Source organism: Drosophila sulfurigaster, chromosome X (genome assembly GCF_023558435.1).
Source record: "Drosophila sulfurigaster albostrigata strain 15112-1811.04 chromosome X, ASM2355843v2, whole genome shotgun sequence".
Classification (NCBI taxonomy): Eukaryota; Metazoa; Arthropoda; class Insecta; order Diptera; family Drosophilidae; genus Drosophila; species Drosophila sulfurigaster.
In genome coordinates this window covers 9,727,539-9,750,390 of record NC_084885.1, presented here as the reverse complement: position 1 = coordinate 9,750,390, position 22,852 = coordinate 9,727,539, and the positions used below count along the sequence as shown (strand labels likewise).

Sequence of the window (22,852 nt, the reverse complement as noted above, 5' to 3'; positions counted from 1 at the left end):
ATTACAAATTCTTGATAAAAGTCCTTTGTTGGTATATTGCAAGCTTTAGAATGCTGTCACACTTCGTGTCATAATTTGATTTTCGCTTATGAATTTAGTCCAAAATCCTTATTTTGCCTAACCACAAAAACGTCATTCGTATAGTACACAAACATTTGTATGTACGGTATGTAATTTTATAGATAAACACGAATGCAAAAAGCCATTCAAAAATTTGCGCCATTTAATACACGTTTTTAGTATATACCAATATACGATTTTGCAGTGCATGCAACTTGTAATTGTGGTGTAGTATATTTGCCGATTTAGCTTGCGGTCACACTGGACTCAGTCGCAAAATAAAGTTGAAAGCGCCCAGAGGAGGCAAACACAGTGTCCGTTATTTAATTTCGCACATTACAAAGCAGTATTATTGTTATTGTTTTTGGTTTTTGCGTTCTTTGTATTAAACCAAGTGCCGGCTACTTTTCATATTACTCTCTGCGTGATTCTTTTTTTTTGTCTGTGTATGTGAGTTGAACTCTTGTATTAACAATTACTACGCACATTTAGTGCAACAAAACCAAAAAAAACAACGAAAACTAAAACTAAGACGTCACAACATTTCCAATTTAAAGAAACTGCAATTGCTTGAGAAGTGGAGAAGGAGGAGCTGAAGGCGAAGGCGAAAAGTAAAGCCAGAGGTGACGCCACCGCACAAACTCAGAACTAAGTTCCAAGTTCAAGGCACAAACCACAAACCACAAAATAAACTAAAAGCTCAAATCACTGAAAACCCAACTGAAAAGGCAAAGCCGGTGTGTGTGGGTGTGCGTGTGTGTGTGGGTGTGTTAGGATGCAAAGCTATGCGGATGCATTAAGCGCTAAGGGCTATCGCAGCTTTGGCTTTGACACAGATATTGAAATGGACATGGAAATGGGCTTGGATATGAGACGCATTGAAAAGCGCAAAGGAGGTAAGTGTACACAAACACACATACACTCACTTCGTATGTGTGTGTGTATGTGTGTGCATTGCTTAAGCATGCGTATATGGAATGTACAGAATACATTAGTGTGAGTGTATGTCGGCTTAATTACTGGTCATTGGCAGGCAACAACAATACCGAGTACATATAAAATGTTTTACTTCTGACACGTTGGCCAGAAATGAAAAAAAAAAAACAGTGCTACGACCCCAAACTGGGGCTATTTCGCCGTATTGCGTGTGCAATTATTTATGCGCTCAGCTAAGGCATGCTATATTGCACTGTCTCTCTCTCTCTCGCTGTCTTTCGTTCTTTCTTTTTCTATCCCACATACTTTACACTCGACTGCAAGTGTTGCTAACTGTTGTTCTGTTTAGTTGGCGTTGCCAACCATTAAAGATGCTACCATTTTTTTGACATCTTTGTGGATGGCATTCGTTTTGTTCCACATCGCAGTAAATGGAATCCAACCGCTGTCGATTTGTTGATTTCATTTGGTTTGAATTGAGGATGCGCCGCTGCTTGCGATAATTTGGCAAATTGGCAAATAATACTATGTGAGCGCTATCTCTGCTGCTGTTTACAAGGTATATATAGAGTCGAGTTCAAGTAATCAACGAAATTATGTGTGGAAAACAAGTTAAGTGTAGGAAAAAAACCAAACTGGAAAGACTGAGCAAAGCCATTTAGAAAATTGGATGCCAATGGTGCACGCACAGCCCACAACGCAAATTATGGATATATATATGGTATATATATATATACTTTATATGTATATGCTGGTAAATAGATAGAGTAGAAGGGATATATGTTTATGCAGCACAATGTCAATAAGTTGTTGACTGTGTTTGCACATTTAGTCAGCTTTAAAAAAATACCATATTGTATTGTATATTGGCAAGGCAACAACAATCTTATCTAGGGCACAAAACACCGCGTTGCTCTGTATATATGTATGTATTTTGTTTATATTGCTCGATTTATGGGATGCTTGAAAAAAGACTCACAAAATATGGAGTACAAACCACAGCTAATCAACAGCAAACTATCATGCTTAGTCTCAGTGTCTCCCCCCCGCTCTCTCTACCCTCCCACTCCACTCTTTCTCGTTCTGTGTATGCGTCTGTTATCAGCGCCCCTTAAATTTCTCTGACGTGGAGCTTATCATTAGCTCTTTGGCGGTGGCTATAAATAAGCCTTATGAATAACAAACAACAAGCCAACATTTCTACCAAGCACATTATGCATTATTCCCCCTGGCATTTTGTAGCAGCTGGTAATCATTTCAATAACCAGATCAACATATGTATATATGTACATATGTTTCTATACATATCTTGTTATATGTTTTTGAGTACGTATTTATTATAATTGAACTGTGCGCACATAAGAAACTGTAAAATGTTTCCCATGAGACGCGTGGGTTTCCTTATTTTCCTTCAATTATCACATCATTAAGAAGCTTTGATTAACCCAATAATTATTCATAATTTCAAAAGAATGCACAATTTAAATGCAGCTAAGAAGTCAGGTTTAAATAAGTTTATTTTCTTAGTCAAAATTCATTTTTGTAGTTCCTAGTTCAAGAAGTTCAAGAAGTACCCGCTACCCATTGTGAATAAAAGCCAAACAGTGTGGTATTAATTTTTTTAAATATACTAAATTTATATACGATTGAAATACTTAATATACACTAAAGACTACATTTGGTATATTGATATAGTACTACAATGTAAATATACATTTGGTATATTGCTATAGTATTACATTGAAAATATACCGTGGAAAGCAAAATATATTAAATCGTTAGTCAAAGCACCGTTAAAATACTAAATATATACTAAAGACTACATTTGGTATGTTGTTATAGTACTACAGTGAAAATATACATTTGGTATATTGCCATAGTATTACATTGAAAATATACCATAGAGAGCAAAATATACTAAATCGTCAGTCCTATACAAAAGTATTTCTTAAATAACCTCTAAAATGTTTGTCTGGTCGCAAGTAAATTTTTAAGGATTCATACATAAAATACATTTCGAATATTTCGAATCCATATCGAAAAGATAAACTCGCCCCCATTTTGTTCGAGTTTCCAATTAAGTAAAAATATATATTTTACGATATTGCAGCTGGATACCAATTAGAATCATTAATTTCATGGGCAATTACGTTTACACGATGCGCAATAGTGCGTCGCGAAAGTGTGCAATAAACTTTGCATAAATTACATTTAACGAGTTTTGTCATTTCACATTTGCATCAGCTGTTAACATGTTAAATATGATATACTACACGTTTATTTATATTCGCGCTCAAATTCGCAATTCACACGATGAATCATCACACCAAGTCATCTACCTACGTACCAATGTACGTATGTATTTCATCACAACTAATTGAGCTTTTTGAAATAGTCATCAAGAATAACAACATACATACATACATATGTATGTATGTATGGGAAGTGCTAATACATACTACGCCAGCGATAGGAAACTTTGATAGAGCCGATTGGCTTTCGTCTAGGCATAGGTCAGGGTTTCAATTAGAAGAACACAACAACAAAACGACAACAAGCAAAAGTTTCCCACAATATGTCGCCATAGCTTTCAATCTTTTCTTTCTGCTTCCCCCTTTTCTATTCAAGTTTTCGTAAGTCTGCGAAAAAAAAATCAGATTTGTGTTCTCATTCTCTCTTCTTCTGTGTCTCTTCTCACTTTCTCTCTTGCGCTTGCTCTCTTTCCTTCTACTCTTTGCCGAAAAAATAAAAAAATCTAACTGCACTTAGTCACGCAAAAATCAATTGCTAAACTTTGTTGTTGCTCCATTTATGTGATACCCTATAACTCGGAGTTCTACGAATTGTGAAAATTTGCAATCTTGTAAATTGCAGTGCATAAATTCATTGTCAGCTGCCAGAATACATTTATAAACAGATCATTAGTCTTTGTTGGGAATTTCGAAGAAAATGTTAAGCAATTTTATTTTTTTTTTCGCAAAATTAATTAATTGCATTGCTCGACATCGACGTCAACGATTTATTTAGCACGATTATGATTAATTTAAGTATCATGAATTTCATGGCATAAACTTAGAGTATTTGATCTTCGTTGTGTGTTATACTCCATCGGATTTTGTGTTTGGGTATTTCCAAAAGCTATTCCCATTTGTATTTGTCATTTTCACTTTTCTTTCTGTTTTTATTTGATTTTTCGTGATGACTCGACCCCGCGTTAGACAATTGCTCGAAGGAAAAATCAGTTTACTTCGCGGATTCGTTGAAGCAAAAGCGCAACGACAATATAAAAAACAAGAATAATAATAGGTATTCCTTGCCTTACAAATTCCTTCGAGTTGCGCATTATGCAATGACCAGTTGACCCAAAACCGTAAAAAGCATGAAAAAAAAAAATATAAACGAAGGGAACTCTCTTGGGGCCAACTTGAGAACTTGTGACAGTTGACATTCTTATGAAAATCAATTGAAAAGCGGACAATGGCCAAATGGCAAAGTGCCCGAAAAACACACACACAGCTAAAACCGAAAACAAAACGCAGCAATTAATAAGCCCACAATTCGGTCAATAAAATCAACAACAACAAAAGCCAAAAATAAACGCAACAACAACGACCATGAACAAAAAAAAAACTGAACTCTTCATGTGTATATCATAACATTTATATATTTGCAAAATAATGCAAAGAATCAAATAAAAATCGACCATTTATCGTTAAATAATTGTGAATACTTCAGGCTAGTTACCAACAATAAAAACAAAAGTGTTGTGGAATAAATTAAGAACCGGCTAAACTCGAAAACAACATTTAAATAAATTCTATATTATCCATATCTATAACTAATTTGATTGTTTTGCCTTGCCGTAATTTAATTTTAAAAATAAAGTTTTCAGTACAAAACTTTTGTGACTTTTATTATATTAATTTGTCATTTTCAAAGTGGAACTAATTTATCATCTTTCGACAATACAACAATTCTTGACTACACTTCACGATGCCATGCATTGTGTTTACCTATTGTGTGTTTTAGCTTTTCAAGAGGCCGCCGCCGTCGTATTTTGTTTACGTACTATGTATATACCGCATATATAGTATTTATATAGTATACTAATATACTATGTGGTATTTAGTAGTCATTGTCCGCGAAAGAAGGCAAATGAACTGTAATGACTTGCAATTCTGTCGGCGAATTTGTTTTACTTATAGAGCCATCACATAGAGCAATAAATACTATAGCTGACTGAGTGGTTAGCCTCGTTATCATCTGCATGCTAATTCTGATAGACTTGTTGTCATCAACAAACCAAACCGTTGATCAAATTTGATGTTAGGCTCTTTCAAAGTTTCCACTTTGTTGTTAAAGCCATTAGCATTGATTGCTTTGCTTCTACTGTATTTGGCTCTAAGTGCCCAAGTTACGTGTGTTTGTAACTACGCCAAGCCCCTCGAGAGGAAAAAAACCAGCACTTTTTTTGAGAGTATTGCAAATATAAAGTCTAAATATAAATATCGTTTTATTGCTTTAAATAAAAATGTAAATAATCGATCTTAATAATATAGAGAGGCAACAGATGTTCTTGGAGAAAATAAGAATATTTGTGGATAGATTGAATTTGTACATTTTCTGAGTCAGCAGATTCGGAAATAGGGGGAGGATTTTGAGGTTAATATACTAATTATATAGCCTAGAAGTGGCCAACTATCGATAGCGTGCGCAATCGATATTCGACTATAGTTAATTTTGAGCAATCGATAGTGCCATCGATAGTCGCCGATAATATCGCACACACTTATCCACACCGTTTCCCCTCTCTCATTATATATGTATTTATAAATAAATAAATTATAAACAATACAAAATTTATCAATGGGGAATTTTTGCAAATAGATATTTAGGACACGCTTCTGAATACTCTTTCTATTTAAGAGAACGAATTGAACGAAAAAAATCAATAAGAGAGCATGCTTAAGTTGCTAATGACAAAGAGAAAGCTAAGCTGAGACTATCGTATAAGAGTGAGATGCCAAAAAATAGGTGTACATTAAATGGGCAAAGAAGATGAAGGCATATAAATATGTAAAAAAAAAGCTTGTAATTACTCACCTTTATTTACATGCTCAACAAAACTGCAGATATCCATATTTAAAATTCATCTTCACCTAAGATGCATTAAACTTCACTTATAAACACCAAAAATAAATATTAAAAAAACACACACACACATATAAGACAGATTCTTATACTTTCTATATTCACACTTATAATCACATAAAAAAAAGGAAAGAAAAAAAACACACACGAACGTATAAGACCGACTTTTATATTTATATTGCACACTTTTTCGCATAGCATGCGAAACAAGAAAAATTACGATGCGCGAGTCGCTTACACCAACACAACGACGAACTGCAGCAGCCGAGTGGGAAAACGAGACGAATAGACTGCACCACACTTTTTGCAATTTGAAAGGAAAAAAAATGAAACAGAACTGCGCACTAATTTTATCCACACTTGTAATTGAACAATAGAAGGCGAATTGGTAAATTGCGACACAATACACAACACTTAAAAAAATTAACAAACAAAACTACATTTCACTTTTATGCTTAGCTTGTGAAACAATGAAAGGATGCGCGAATCACTTTACACTAATACAACGATGAACTTGCTGCAGTAGACGAATGTGAGAACGGGACGAAAAGACCGCGCGACACTTTTTGCATTTTTGCATTCAGAGAAAAAAAAGAAGAAGAACAGAAACTGCGCATTAACTTTAGCCACTCTTGTAATTGATTAATAGAACATGAATTGGTAAATTGCGACTAGGTGGCAAAAACAATACACAACACTTAAAAAAATTTACAAACAATTGGCGATTTATAATGCGTAACACAATAATTATTAACTTAACAAAATGAGCGGCGTGCTTTCCCGGTCAATTCACGTTCAATACTGAGCCCTAAAAATTCCCCCAAGGGAGATTTGGAGCCACTTTACCCATTGAAAAAAGGATTTTTTTACTGTCTGCTTTGTCACGATCCAATTAACCGTTTTGTGACATCGTGCATACGCATGTTTGTATGTGTGTGAGTGCGCCAAAATGTTGAGGGCAACAAAGTCTAACTTGAAAGATGCTTGTCGATGCCTTTTTTAATATCGCAGCAAACCAATTGCATTTTCTAAATGTTAAATAATGAGCATTAGCACATATAGTGCAATTTTCTGTTATTTGATATTTGTGGAATAATAAAATTCCCCCTCATGACTAAATTGAAAGATTTTGCAAGCATACACTTGTGGGCAAATTATGCATAAAAGTATATAAATATGTACCATTGTTCAAATTGGTCAATTCCGACAGCAATGTCCCATAGTGACGAAGGAAATTTTCCTAGGAAATTTCCTAGACAACACCCATGCATATACAAATATACATATGTATGTATCTATGTACGTATGTATATATGTATGTTTATTTGCATGTGAGTGGCGCTTGATCTAGCATAGCGAGAGCAAAATATCCTTTAGCAATGTGGGTTTAAATGTTCCAATCTAGACCTAGAGGAATTTTCAGCTCTCAGTATTGAACGAAAACTGTCCGCGAAAGCACGACGCTCGGTTTGAATTGTTAGTAATTTTTGTGCTACAGATTATATATCGCCAAATGCTTTTTTACTTTTTTTTTAAATGTTTTGTGTTGTGTTTGCAAGTTAGCTATAATTTACCAATTCACCTTTCATTATTCATTTACAAGTGTGGATAAAGCTAATGCGCAGTTTCTGTTTCTTAATTTTTTTTCTGTGAAAATGAAAAAAAGAGTCGCGCGGTCTTTTTGTCTCGCTCTCACATTCATCTACTGCAGCAAGTTCATCGTTGTATTCGTGTAAGTGATTCGCGCATCCTTTCATTGTTTCACAAGCTAAGCATAAAAGTGAAATGTCATTTTGTTTGTTATTTTTTTGTAGGTGTTGTGGATTGTGTTTGCCAGTTAGTTGTAATTTACCAATTAGCCTTCCATTATTCAATTACAAGTGTGGATAAAGCTAAAGCGCAGTTTCTGTTTCTTAATTTTTTCCTGAGAAAATGCAAACAAAAAAATATGATACAGTCTATTCATCTCGCTCTCACACTCGGCTGCTGCAGCAAGTTCTTCTTTGTGTTGGTGTAAGTGACTCACGCATCCTAGTTTCTTCTTTATTTCGCCTGCTGTGCAAAAAAGAAAAATGCAAATATAAGAGTCGGTCTTATACATCAGTGTTTGCATTTTTTTTTTCGTATTTTTTTACTGTGCTTATGAGCGTGAATATAAATACGTATAAGAATCAGTCTTATACTTAGGTGAATGTGTTTTTTCATTTATTTTTGGTGAATATACATACATACATAAGTAAGCAAGTTTTAGTGTGCAATCTAGCTAAATATGAGCTCTTAAGTAAGCCGCTCAGTGCTGTTAAGTGAAAATTATGTAAAGGGGTAAATGCATATAATTATTTGTAATTAAAATCTACTAATAATATATAATTATACTTGAATTTACTTAAAGCAAATAGCCAAAACAAATAGCCAAGCTTTAAACAGTTAAATACTAACAGCAAATCATTTTAAAATAACATTAAACTAAAATAATGACACTTTAAAATTTGGAAATGAAATAATAAATTTCATAGAATTAATTTAATGTTATATATATTGATGTTACTATAACAAAAATGTCTAAGTATTAGGCTTGCAACAATATGAGAACTAAAGTGCATAACAAAATTAAGTGAATGTAATAAGGATTGATAGAATAATGATTGCTGAAATGAAACTCCAACGTATTACTATTTCTTGCATGTTTCGAATGATTATATGTTTTTTTTTTTTTTGACATCGTTAGACTGAACATTATCACTAATTTCAACCTTCAGTTTACAAGTTACTCTGACATTTTTGATGATAAGTGGATCATTATCAGTAGACCAATCATACTTGTGGGGATCTTAACAGATCTTTTACTTCTATACTATCTTTTTGCGCACGTTCAGAAATTTGTTAATAGATAAGTTAATCAACATACGACTTGCTATATGTGAAAATGTTCTATAGATAAACACTTTGTGTGGATCTAACGTATTAATTATAATAAACACAACAGAGAACAGAGAAAAAAAAAGCTTTTCACCAAAGAGTGCGAGCGGGAGAGCGCACTGAATATGCACTGAGAGCGAAAGCTTTCGACCCCATTTCGATATTGCGCTCTCGCTCTGGCGCCCGTCTCTAAACTTTAGGCAATGTATAAACTTTAGATGAACAAATCTCGCCTCCCATTTGACAAGGGGCAAAACAAAGAACAGAACACATATCCAAAAGTGAAAAATTAGTGCGTAGATTTGCCAATTGCGTTGCATCTTCAATTTTTATCGCTCCTATCTATCTAATCTGCGGACAGAACGAACCGGACAACGGAACAACAAGCAACGGCAACGACGACGTGATCGAAATAAAAAAAAACACTCGCTGTGAAGTGTCAAAATCTGAGAAAAAAAAATAGAGAAAAATATATAACAAACAAATTACAATTGAGCGAGAGCAACAGCAAAAAAAACAAAAACACAAAAAAAAAACAAAATTCAAAATATTACATAAAATTGTTTGTGGATTACAATGAACAAAATTGTGAATGCATGTGAATAATACCGCAAGTTTCGATAATAATACTACGGCATCGATACCACCACAGCCGCCACAACAGCTGAGTGTGTGTGCGTGTGTGTGTGTGTGTGTGTGTGAAGCATCAATCAAGTGTTTTTGTCCTGCCCTCCGTCTCTGTCTATCACCGTCTTTCTCTGTGGCTTCAACCCTCGAACGTGAGGGATACTGAAATTATCGAAGAGGAAGAACAATTGGGCGACCGGGCGTTATATTGTACGGCGTATTCTTGCGGCGACTGACCTGTGGCAATCGATTGCTCTACAACAGCAGCAGCAGCAGCAGAGGCAGCATGGCATACCGAGGCATTATCGGCACCACTTCCGATGGCAAGAATCCCCGTGAAACTGATAGCGATTCTTTCGATGACATCCTCACCGAACCCAGTGCCGAGGTTATGGTCCCAGTGTCACGTCGCAACAACACTAAAGGCCTCTCCGTTGACTCCTACGATGGCCCCGCCCCAACGCCTCAAACATTGCTCAAGGCGAACCGCTTGGCGATGACAACAACTTTGACCACAACCACGACGCGTTGCAACTGTAAGTGGCAAACTGTGTACACAACACCACTCAGTAGTTGCTGCCACAGACAACACACTCTCACTCTCTCTCTCTCTCTCACACACACACACACAGACACCTGTTAGTGTCACACCTGTTTGCGTGAAGAGCTGAAGAGGCAACACTGCGCTACAAACAAATTGGCACCCAACGCATAGCGATAACTGCATTCGCATATTGATAAGAAACGTTTTCAATCTATTACACGCAGAAAGCTTATAGTAGAGGTATACGGCATCATTCGAGATCATTATAACCTATATCCTGCTTTATTCACGATAACCCAATAAATTAAAGTGCATATATTAATATCAATATATGAGGAAAGGTTCTCCTTTTCTTTATTCACGATTTATATAACCCATTAATGAAGCTCAAATTCTTAACAAACATTCGATATTAATATGTCTGGAAAGGTTTTCAGTTAGAACACATTGCTTCATTCCAGATTATTATAATCTAATAAACTAATGTACATAATTAATATCAATAAATGAAGCAAGGATCTTCTTATGAAGATACTTTTCTTTATTAACGATTTATTTAACTCATTAAAGAAGCACAAATTCATAACGACAACAATATGTGTGGAAAGGTTTTTATGATTATGAGAATAGATTTATTCAATATCATTATAACCTCTTAAACTAATATACATATATTAATATCAATATATGAAGAACGGTTCTCCTAATGAAGATACTTTGCTTTATTCATAATTCTAATAATATGTATTATATCAAATAATATATGCTATCAATATATGAAGAAAGACTTTCCTCATTATAAAGTATGCGTAGAAACTTTGCACTAGTCAAGAAAATTAATGATTAACTCATTGAAGAAGCACAAATTTATACTAAATCAGCATAGCAATAACTACATTAATATTAATATATAAAATCACACTTTTTTCAATATAAAGTGTATAAAAATACATTTTCAAGACCATTGCAACCTATTAAAGAAACACAAATTTATACAAAATCAACTGAGTTCTATATACATATAAAAATCTTTGCTGTAGAAAATAGTCTTCGCTATAAAATGTATGAAAAATATTTTGCTAAACCTTATAACCCAAGGATGAAACATTTATTATACCAAATCAGCTAAGCTGTAGATAACTACAACAATTCAATAATTCAACAACTAAATCTGTGCTTTGTAGTTCATTTTGGTGACGTAGTTCAATAGTTAAATTTGAACTGCTTGAACTATGATTCCTTTATTTAGTTCCAATGAGTCCCATTCTAGTTATTTTCAGTCGCGATTTAGCGTGCGGTAAAAATGAAGTTTCTTTGTGTGATTCTGACTTTGGAGTGAAAATGTACTATATAGTAGTATAATGTTGAGGGAAAATAACTAAATTAATCGAATGACAATGGAACTGGAACGATCTAAATGAACAAGCTTGGGATTCAAATTTACTGATTCCACTGTTCTTGACGAACAATATATGAGTCTAGCTCTATATATTTGATTATATGAATTCTGTTAATGAAATTATACATTTAAAAAGGTTGGATATAGTTAAAATTAACACTAAGCACTGGCTTTCAGCTTAAAAATGGAATTAACTTTTAACTCTATTAACTAAGCCAACTAATATTCGAAAACTTGCCTCTTCTAACAGATTCTAAAGCATCAATTAACTCACTTTTTGCTTCATAAACAACTTAATTAATGTTTTAGCACCTGAGCTAAGCTTTTTTCTCACTCAACTCTCGGCGTAACTGAACCCGTTTTGATAGTGTAGCTTAGTCTTACTTGTTGCTGCATCATTTTCATGCACTCAGTCAATCATTTAAAGTGCGAAACAGAGAAAAAAAAAAGAATGAAGGAAAAGTGGATGCTTGTCAGCTCTCATCTCTCGCTGACAACTATCTCCACACACATCTCCATTGGACTCGATTTGACACTATCTCTGATCTACTCTCTACTCTCAACGGGATGCCATCGATGTCTGATGTTTGATGTGTGTTGTGTGTTGTGTTTGTGTGGGTTGGTTAGTTAGTTTTTATACCCGCTACCCATAGGGTAGAAGGGTATTATAACTTTGTGCCGGCAGGAAATGTATGTAACAGGTATAAGGAGGCATCTCCGACCCTATAAAGTATATATATTCTTGATCAGCGTCAACAGCCGAGACGATATAGCCATGTCCGTCTGTCCGTCTGTGTGTCTGTGTGTCTGTCCGTCCGTCCGTATGAACACCTAGATCTCAGAGACTATAAGAGATAGAGCTATAATTTTTTTTCGACAGCATTTGTTATGTTTGCACGCAGATCAAGTTTGTTTCAAATTTTTGCCACGCCCACTTCCGCCCCCGCAAATCAAAAAAATCGAATCACAAGCGTGAGAGTTCCGAATTTTGGTATATACAATAATAACTATAGTATTTATGATTTCTGAAAATTTGGTTGCGATCAGATAAAAATTGTCGAAGTTATTAAAGAAATACTTTTGTATGGGCAAAAACGCCTACTTACTAGGGGTCTTAGTTGCTTTGGCCGACAATCTGGTATATTGTGCCGTCTATGGTATATTTTGAATACGGTACTATGTCGATATACCAAATATACCATTCGGTATATTTTTAGTATTTTTGCAGTATATTTGGTATATTTTGAGAAAAATACCGCAAAATATTTTGCCCTTATTAAAAATGGGTAGCGGGTATCTCAGAGTCGAGTACACTCGACTGTAGCTTTCTTACTTGTTTTTTTTTTTTTTGGGCACGTATTGATTTCCAATATGTAAACAGTGTAACATTTGTCTTACTTTCCTCTTATACTCTCTCAGTGGATCAACTTAGCTATAGAATCCGATTTGCATTTGCTGAATTGACGAATTTCGAAATAATATAATGATGGCTAGTTTATACCCTCTACTGTTAGGTCTTGCTATTTTGGAAAAACAAACGAAATCTTCGATATTCAATATAGTAATTGATATGGTCTAAAAATTAATGTCAATTATATTAATGATACTATTTTCTATTGGTATTGCTAATATTAAAAAAAAAAATCTAAAGACACCTAACTATATCCGAGATTAAACATTCGTGTCAATAATATGAATATTCTTAATTAAAAAAAAAAACACTTAGCAACTATAACTAAAAGAGATTTCAAATTAGTCTCAAGAGTATTAATAATACATTCTAGCATTAATATTCTGAACATTTCACAAAAACACTTTAGCGAAAAGATATTCGTTATTCTCTTATCATAACTTAAAATAATACGATTGAAATCAACATATTAGTCTTAAATATATTAATCATACTTTATATTCTACATATAAAAAAAAAAACACTTGGCTACTACAACTATAACCGAGACTAAAAGTTAGTGTTAATAATATTTAAAGTTCTTTTTTAGCATTAATATTCTGAAAATTTTACAAAGACTTTAGCCAAGAAATCTTTATTATTTTGTTTTCATATCTTAAGATACTTAGCTTGGAATTGAGATATTAGTATAAAAAATATAAATATTACTTTTCAATATTAAATTTCAGAAAATTTTACTTTAGCCAACAAATCTTCGATATTCGATTATCATATTTTAAGATACTATACTTGGAATTAATACTTTAGTGTGAATAATATTAATAATTCTTTTTAGAAATGACATTTTTAATTTTAAAAAAAATACACACACATCTTTCGTAACTTCAACTATTTCCAATATATATTATGAAAAAGTTTACCACAAATATTGTAAAGGGTATCGTCAGTTCGTTCCTTCTTAAGCTTCGTATTACTTTATTGTTTTTTTTTTCTCTATCGCCACCTGCTGTTTTGAGAGCTGCGCTTCTTCAGGTTTCGCCCGAGAGCCGTTTGAATTTTGTTTTGTCTTTATTTATTTTTCGAAATTTATAATTGTGAGCATGCTCATAACAACAAATTTGTCGTTTGTTGTTTTCGAAAACAGTGCCGCAGGGAATCGTCTCTGTCTCTGTCTCCGGCTCCGACTCTGGCTTCGGTTTCGGATCGAGAGATACAGTTTCGATGTCGATGTCGGTGTCGGTGTCGGTGTCAGTTTCAATCGCAGTCTCAATCTCAATCGCAGTCGCAGTCATTGAAGTGCCAGCTTTCGTTCGGGTTACAAGCGTTTTGCCATTCCCGAGATCTGTTCGTCGCATATAAATTTGTGTTTTGTTTGCTCTTTGTTGTTGTTGTTGGCCACGTTATGAACTTCAATCGCATGGACAGTGCACATCGTTTGAGAGTGGACGTTAAGCTATTTGGCGACAACGTTATCGATAAGAAGCCCAACATTGGCAACGAAAACGATAACGAAAACGAAATAGATCTTGTTGATGAGACAAGAATTGAAACGACGGACTGTACGTTCTTTGTTTGATTTCGAAACTAGTTTTGTTTTTTTTTATTTCGAACTTGTGTGTTATCATCATTTGCAATCAGCCGTGTTTTTAGTGCATATTCAACAGCAATTAAATGTCAATTTGTTTATACATTGCAGGCGACATGACCGATTCACCGGATGCTGATAAGCCCGATGCTGATAATGAGCTAACTAATGAAATTTCGGCACCTTATGAAGTACCTCAATTTCCCATTGAACAGATTGAAAAGAAGCTGCAAATCCAACGGCATCTCAATGAGAAGTGAGTACAAAACTCTCTACTATACAAATTATGAATGTTCAATTTGCATAATGAGTACAAAAATCTTTAGCATAAAAATTAATAATGCTCAATTTACATAGTGATTATAAGTCACTAGTATAGAATTAATTATTGAAAAATGTATATGTATATAAACTGTATAATGAAAGATTAAGAAGTAACAAATAATATTGGTTAATTTCTATAAGATGCCAATTAAAAAATAGTTCAGAAAAAAGTTCCACTCAGAATTTTTTAGAAATGGTTAGACAATTGATTTTTCGGTATAAAAATAACGAATATCGAACAAATCAATATTTAATAATTAACATAGAATAGGTAAAGATTTTATAATCAGCATAGAATAACTAAAAGGTTAAGAAAAGTCTTTTAAAATCAAATGTTAAGATATGATAGTTGAAAACTAAGCTAGGATCAGTTTAAAAGTGTTGACACTAAAACAGAGCTTTGGTGAAAGTTTAGTATGAAAGGGAAGAAAGAAATTTGAATACAAAAGATAAAAGGAAATTTAGCTAGGAAGTGTTGACATTAAAGCAGAATGTTAGGTGAAAGTTTAGTATGAAAGGGAAGAAAGAAATGAGAATATAAAAGACAACAAAAGTTGTAGTAAATTTACAATTAATTAATTAGCAAAATTCTTCAATTATTTGATGTTTAACTTATACTGTAATTTATCCCAATTCCTTCTAGTTGTAGATTAAAGTTAAAAAAAAACAATTAAGACTGTTAAATTAGAGTGTTCTCGAATGTGAGATACGCGCTACCCATTTAGAATAAAAGCAAAAGCAATGCACTATTAATTATACTATACCACAAAATATACTTCAAATATACCAAAGGCTATATTTGGAATGTTGATATAGTACTGCATTCAAAATAACCATAGAGTGTAAAATATACCAAATTAATAAACCACAAAAACACTAACAAATATATGAACATCTATATTTGGTATATTTATACAGTACTACATTCAGAATACATTAAAGAATGCTAAATATACCAGAGTAATATACCAAAAAATACCAAAATACCAAAAGTACTACACTTAAAATACACCATAGAATGCGAAATATTCCAGATTATTATACCGAACAAATACTAAAGGTATACCAAAGACTATATTTGGTATATTGAAAGAGTACTACTTTAAAAATACACCATCGAATGCAAAATATACCAGATTATCAGCTACTACTAGTATATATATACATATATAGTATATATCATCACTAACTCTTATAGTCTCTGAGATGTAGGTCTTCATGATAGATAGATTCTGATAGCAAATAAATCATCCCAGTTGATCCTACGATCAAAGCTCTTAATATAACTATGCTTTAATTTATCCCAATCCTGACCACAACTCAACCAAATTCTGTAGAGTTTTAGGTTTTAAGTTAAGGAAGAAAGTTGTAGCAAATAAATCATCCAAGTTGATACCGCGATCAAAGCTCTTAATTCAACAATGCCGTAATTCCAATTTCTGTGTTGTGTTTGTCTGTTTGTTTGGGTCATAAGAGACGCTCCGATTTTGAATAGCGTCGTAATGAACGACGACTGGGGACTGACTAAAGAGCTGAGAACGGAGAACGGCAACAACATGAATGTGCAGTCGTTGTAATTATCAAGTTCACATTGTTTTGGGGCGGCTAATCCAAGCAAAACAGCCAGACCCAGACCCAGCGGACAAGGACAGATGGACACCGCAGCACCGAGGTGCAAGTCTCCCTCTCCCTCTCTCTGTCTCTCCCTCACTTTCTCTGTGTGTCTCTGTGCAGGTGGTGCAAAGCGTAGATGGCAACGACACGTTTTGATTTTGAATGGAACTGCATTAGGCGATGGTGGCGGCCACCATGACCGCGAGCCACGTTGAGGCTTATGGCATAATGATGGAAGCACCACACACACACACACACACACACACACACACACACACACCTACACACACACACACACACAGAGAAACATCGCAGGTTTTGCGCCACGAGCTTTGCTACCAATTTGAGTGTTTTTGGATGCCGTCACATTTAGTACAATTTGTGCATCCATATAACTTGCACACGCAGTTTGTGGCAAGAAAGTCAACTACGCCGGATTCGATTTCGGATTCGGGATTCGAATTATTCGACTTACCTCCCTTAAAAAGACGCGACTCAACATCGAGCTGTCCAACAACGACCTACACTGACATTGAGGACTGACTCCTCGACATTTTTTTTACCTCAGACCCAGACCTCAAAAAAAAAAAAAAAAAAAAGAAACGAGTTGTGTTCGTGTTCGTGTCACACGCCAAGCGTCGACAAAGTTGGCCGAACTTTTTGGCTTTGGCACACACTTCAAGTTTGTTGTCGTGTGCAAGTGTTAGGTTTTGAGCAACGGCGAGGCGACTTGGATGATTGCCGTACATCAAAAATGATTGATGTTGATTCATAAAGTTTTTGCCTACCACAGAGACAACAACATTTTGCCCCTTTCCCCCTTCCTTCCTTCCCGGCCCGGCTTGGCCGGCTATTTATAATATTTGTCAGGCAAATAGCTTTGCAAATTAACTACGCAACCATCTTTGTTTTGTTGTTTTCCCCCCTTAATCGAATCCGAATCGCGTGCGAATTCTCCTCGAATCGAAACGAATCGAATCGAATCGAATTGTGTGAATCGGTCAATCGATCATTGGTCAAGTGACCTGAAACGTGACCCGCCATAAAACAAAACACAAACAAAACACAAACGCATTCGCCAGCCAAAGCTCAGGAGTCGAACATGTCGTTTGCGGATGATAGCTATAGCTTCTGCCGTCATTACGAGTACCAACCCCAGGAGGAGCAATGGTGTGCAACTGCGCACCAAATGAAAAGGAAAACTTCTTTTGCTAAGCCACACTTTACTCTCTTTACTCTTCCGTTAGGCAATCGACTGTGCCACGAGTTGTGCCCTATGCCGGCACCCCAAATTCTGAGAGCAGTCCCGATTCCGATGATCAGATGTCGACGGAGAAACGCGAAACCGATGCGGACATCAATTTCCAGCGTGTGTCCGTTTCAGGCGAGGACACGAGCGGTGTGCCCCTGGAGGATCTGGAGCGTGCCTCGACGCTGTTGATCGAGGCGCTCAAGTTGCGCTCTCACTACATGGCCATGTCGGATCAATCGTTTCCCACAACAACGGCCCGGTTCCTGAAGACGGTGCGTCTCAAGGATCGCTACGATAACATGCCGGCTAAATCGGTTTCGGGTAAGTCCCAAGTCAAGACAAGTCCCCCGTTCATTGTAGTTCAGAGTTCAGCCAGTGTTGTGTTGCACCCCTTAAAAGAAACGACAAAGGAAAGTTGTGTACATGCGATGTGTGTATTATACAATCGATAGTTTATCGCTAATTATTTTGTAAATACAATATGCGTAGGATCGCGTTTTATTCTCGTTTCTTATTTTTCAGCTGCCTCCCAAAAGTCCTTTTCTCCATATTTTTGTTACGTCTCTTTCACTCTGTTTAAATGCATATGTATTATGCCTCTCTCTCTATCTCTCCTCTCTCTCTCTCTCTTTCTTTTTTTGTTGTATATCTCTCGCTCTCGCTAGGCGCTGCCTCATATTTTGTAAGTTCTATTAAGATTTATGGTTTCACGAGTCCGACCCACAACGACCCACAAAACACGACCCATCTCTAAGGTCTCTATCCCCATCTCTATCTCTCTATCTCTCTCTTTGTACTATATAAATACTTATACTTTGTTTACTCTTGGTTTTCGTGTTTTCCTTTTATGATTTACTTCGCCTAATTTTGTACAAATATTTATTTCCTATATATATATTTTTCATTTTATTTATAGACATAATTCGCAAACAGAGTATGGCGACCTACAAAGGTAATTCGTGCGCTCGGATCCAACTCGTTCCGTTCTTTTCTCGCCTCTTTTTTATCTCACTCACACACACACACACATTTGTTTGTTTGCCGCTTTGTTTTCTTTTATTATTTATTTGTTGACTTGCCTCAATATTATTATTACTCACACTTTTATTATTTGTTGTTGAGCCGCTCCATGCCATTTGTTCTCACCGTCCTCTCTCTCTCTCTCTCGCTCGCTCTTTGTGTGTATTTTTTTGTTACTCTCTTGTGAGAGCAACACACTCGTTTGGTGCTGCAGCGCTCAGCTTTTGTCATGCACAACAATCTAACCACATTGAAAGTTGCTTTTTGTTATGAATTTGTTCTTTTTGCGCACTTTTTGGCTAACACTTGTTTTGCTGCTAACAGTGGACACTATCCTGCCTCTCTTTCCTTCCCTCTGCACGCACCTATCTATATCTTTCTCTCTTTTGTCTTCCCCGCCCCCCTTGTCTTCGCTCTTCACCACGTTGTCTTCTGCCTGAAGTAGAAAATGTTAATTTGCTTCGTAGGAGACCCAACAAGAAATAAAACACGCCTTTGACCTTAATCACCTTTTCGAATATGGAACAATTGTATTGTACCAGGGTTGTCATCTTTTTGAATTATGCATGATCTTTATCGCATTCAATTTAAAGAAACTGACAAAGCCAAAACTCAAGTGTCAGTTAATCGGTCATTAACCCCAAAGTTGTGTTCTTACTTAAATGTTTTTGTTATTTTGATATGGAAATTGACAAAAATACATTGAAAATACACCAGAAAGATCCTCAGACAAGTCAGGTGACAACCCTGATCTCGTTACTCACACGCACACATGCACAAACACCAATACAAGAACACTCTGTATGTGTGTAGAAAGAAAAAGAAAGTATATTGTTAATTGTAGTTTTAGAGTTTTATCAATAATAATAATAATACAATGTTTACCAACACTAACGTGCAAATGAAATCAAATCGAATCGAATCGAATGAATAACAATTATGATACTCTCCGAACTCTACATGAAATACTCGTATTTTTGTATTATTGCATAAAACACACGTATACGCACCGTATTACACCTAAATCCCGACACCGTGCAATCCGTGCAGATCTCCTCAACCAGACGCCAGTGAAGCACACGCATGCCTGGGACGTTGAGTTCGTACCGGACGAGGACTATCACATAAAACCCCTCAATGGCGTCTTTCACATCTATACGGATAAGGTAAGGTGGTCGATGGGATATTTTAAACAACTCCCCCCGTTACTAAAATTTCCCAAATACTTCCCTTTTTGCAGGAACATTCTGGCGAACTCAAGTTCGAGTATCCGGACATGAATCAGTTCGTAAATGACATGCAGGTCATGTGTAATATGATTGCCGATGGCCCACTGTAAGTTGTTGATATCGAAAGATTTAAGAAAAGCGTTTATAACAATACTTGATTGTTTATAGAAAATCATTTTGCTATCGTCGACTGTGCTATTTGTCGTCGAAATACCAGATGCATGTGCTGCTTAACGAACTGCGCGAACTTGCCGCCCAGAAGGCGGTGCCACATCGCGATTTTTACAACACCCGAAAGGTGGACACTCACATCCATGCGGCGTCGTGCATGAATCAGAAGCATTTGTTGCGTTTCATTAAGAAAACACTGAAGAACAATGCCAACGAGGTGGTCACCCATACGAATGGCAAACCGATGACACTCGCTCAGGTGTTCCAATCGATGAACTTGACCACATATGATCTAACTGTTGATATGTTGGATGTGCACGCCGATCGCAATACGTTCCATCGTTTTGACAAATTCAATTCCAAATACAATCCCATCGGTGAGTCGCGATTGCGTGAGGTCTTTCTCAAGACGGATAACTTTTTGAATGGCAAATACTTTGCACAAATTATAAAGGTAAGTATTTCTGGATTTATGATGATGATATATTTCATATATTATTGAATTTGATACACTTTTAGGAAGTGGCCTTTGATCTGGAGGAGTCAAAGTATCAGAATGCTGAGTTGCGTCTCTCGATCTATGGCAAATCACCGGATGAGTGGAACAAACTGGCCAAATGGGCCATCGATAATGATGTCTACAGCACGAACATACGTTGGCTGATTCAAATACCTCGACTGTTCGATATCTTCAAGTCAAACAAAATGATGACATCATTCCAGGAGATACTCAACAACATCTTTCTTCCACTGTTCGAGGCGACAAACAAGCCCAATGAAAATCCCAATTTGCATCGTTTCTTGCATTATGTGATTGGCTTCGATTCGGTGGATGATGAGTCCAAGCCAGAGAATCCATTGTTTGATAGCGATGTGCCACGACCCGAGGAATGGACCTACGAGGAGAATCCGCCATATGCCTACTATATCTACTATATGTATGCCAATATGACGGTGCTGAACAAGTTCAGACAGTAAGTTATCATCTATCATCCCCTACATTGATTGTATCCCCTACAAAGTTTGAATACCAATTTGTTTGTGTTCTCCGACAGGCAACGTGGTCTGAATACGTTTGTGCTGCGACCGCATTGCGGTGAGGCTGGACCCGTGCAGCATTTGGTCTGTGGCTTCCTCATGGCTGAGAACATTTCGCATGGCCTGTTGCTGCGCAAGGTGCCGGTGCTGCAGTATCTGTACTATTTGACACAGATTGGCATTGCCATGTCGCCGCTGTCGAATAACTCGCTCTTTCTCAACTATCATCGCAATCCATTGCCCGAATATTTGGCACGTGGTCTAATTATCTCGCTATCTACCGATGATCCGCTACAGTTTCACTTCACCAAGGTAAACACAGAGCAGTAAATCAAACTATTCAAAATCAAATACTAATCTCTAATGCATGCCAACAGGAACCGCTTATGGAGGAGTACAGCATTGCGGCCCAGGTGTGGAAGCTCAGCTCCTGCGACATGTGTGAATTGGCTCGCAACAGCGTCATCATGAGCGGCTTTCCGCATAACGTAAGTCAATGAAATCGTATTGTTTTGATTATTTTTAATCAATCCCCGATTTTGTATCGTCCTCTTCTTTTTACAGATCAAACAACAATGGCTGGGTCCACACTATTTCGAGGATGGTATCTTGGGCAACGATATAACACGCACCAATGTGCCAGAGATTCGTGTCGCCTATCGCTATGAGACCTTGTTGGATGAGCTCACCAATATATTCAAAGTGAATCAAAAATGCCACTTGAAGGAAGCCAAATAAAGCGTTAGTTTGTCACAGCAAAACAACAACAACAACAACCACAACAAAAGAAAAGAAAACATTTTCTTTACAAACAACAACAAAGAAAAACAAAAAACACAAAATGCTTGCTTATAATATGCATAAGTATACACAAAAAATGTCGTACATAATTACGTACTCTATGTAAACGTTTCTCTACTAACCAATTTATATAATATTTAATTCATTACCGGACAGACCAAAATTATACATGCATGCATTAAATAATAAATACAAAAGTACATAATTAAGTACAATATATGTATGTATACAACACTTATATACAGGGCACATTGGCTGGCTGACGGTGGCAACAGCAACTGCCAGAGCAGTTGCATCAATAATTCAACTCCTAGCTAAATATCTAACGATATACTATATTCTATGATTGTCTATTTGTAGGTAGAATTATATATTTTTTTTGTCGCTCTGCTGCTGGTTGGTTGCTAGTTGCTGCTGCATTGCAAAACGAATTATAAAGAGAAATTATATATATTTCAATTACAAAATCTTATATACTGATTGTAAACTCAGAAAAAAACACAAAAAAAAACAAAAACAATAAATAAAGCAAATTACGAGTGCAAACTTTATTGCTATTAAAACTTCCAACTGTTTTTTTTGAATTCAAACTGAAGTTGCCAACTTCGAAGAAGCGCCATCTAGCGGCAGTTCAGCGCACACTTGCGCAGCGCTGCGAAGTATCGCGCGGAGTATTTTTTAAGCCAGGTATCGATAGACTGGAGTAGTGATTAATGGTTCACATGCTAAATGTCTACTAATCTTTGAAAATTATGTGTTGCTAGAGAAACG

At 35.9% G+C, this 22,852-nt stretch overlaps 1 protein-coding gene across 7 annotated transcripts; it reads left to right on the top strand.

Annotated features, from left to right (window-relative positions):
• Window positions 1–341: 341 nt before the first annotated feature.
• Window positions 342–22,057, top strand: LOC133849232 (AMP deaminase 2). 7 transcript variants are annotated; one of them, XM_062285164.1, is made up of 11 exons: window positions 342–956; window positions 14,744–14,888; window positions 17,818–18,143; window positions 18,739–18,774; window positions 19,893–20,008; window positions 20,083–20,177; window positions 20,240–20,696; window positions 20,762–21,216; window positions 21,298–21,592; window positions 21,658–21,768; window positions 21,845–22,057. In XM_062285164.1, the coding sequence occupies exons 1-11, from the start codon at window positions 836–838 to the stop codon at window positions 22,016–22,018; spliced, it is 2,331 nt and encodes a 776-aa protein (XP_062141148.1). In that variant the 5' UTR covers window positions 342–835; the 3' UTR covers window positions 22,019–22,057. The 7 variants fall into 7 exon arrangements, with proteins under 7 accessions (XP_062141148.1, XP_062141149.1, XP_062141144.1 ...); XM_062285160.1 differs by lacking the exon at window positions 342–956 and adding an exon at window positions 9,338–10,229; XM_062285163.1 differs by lacking the exon at window positions 342–956 and adding an exon at window positions 14,433–14,606.
• The last annotated feature ends 795 nt before the right edge of the window (window positions 22,058–22,852 follow it).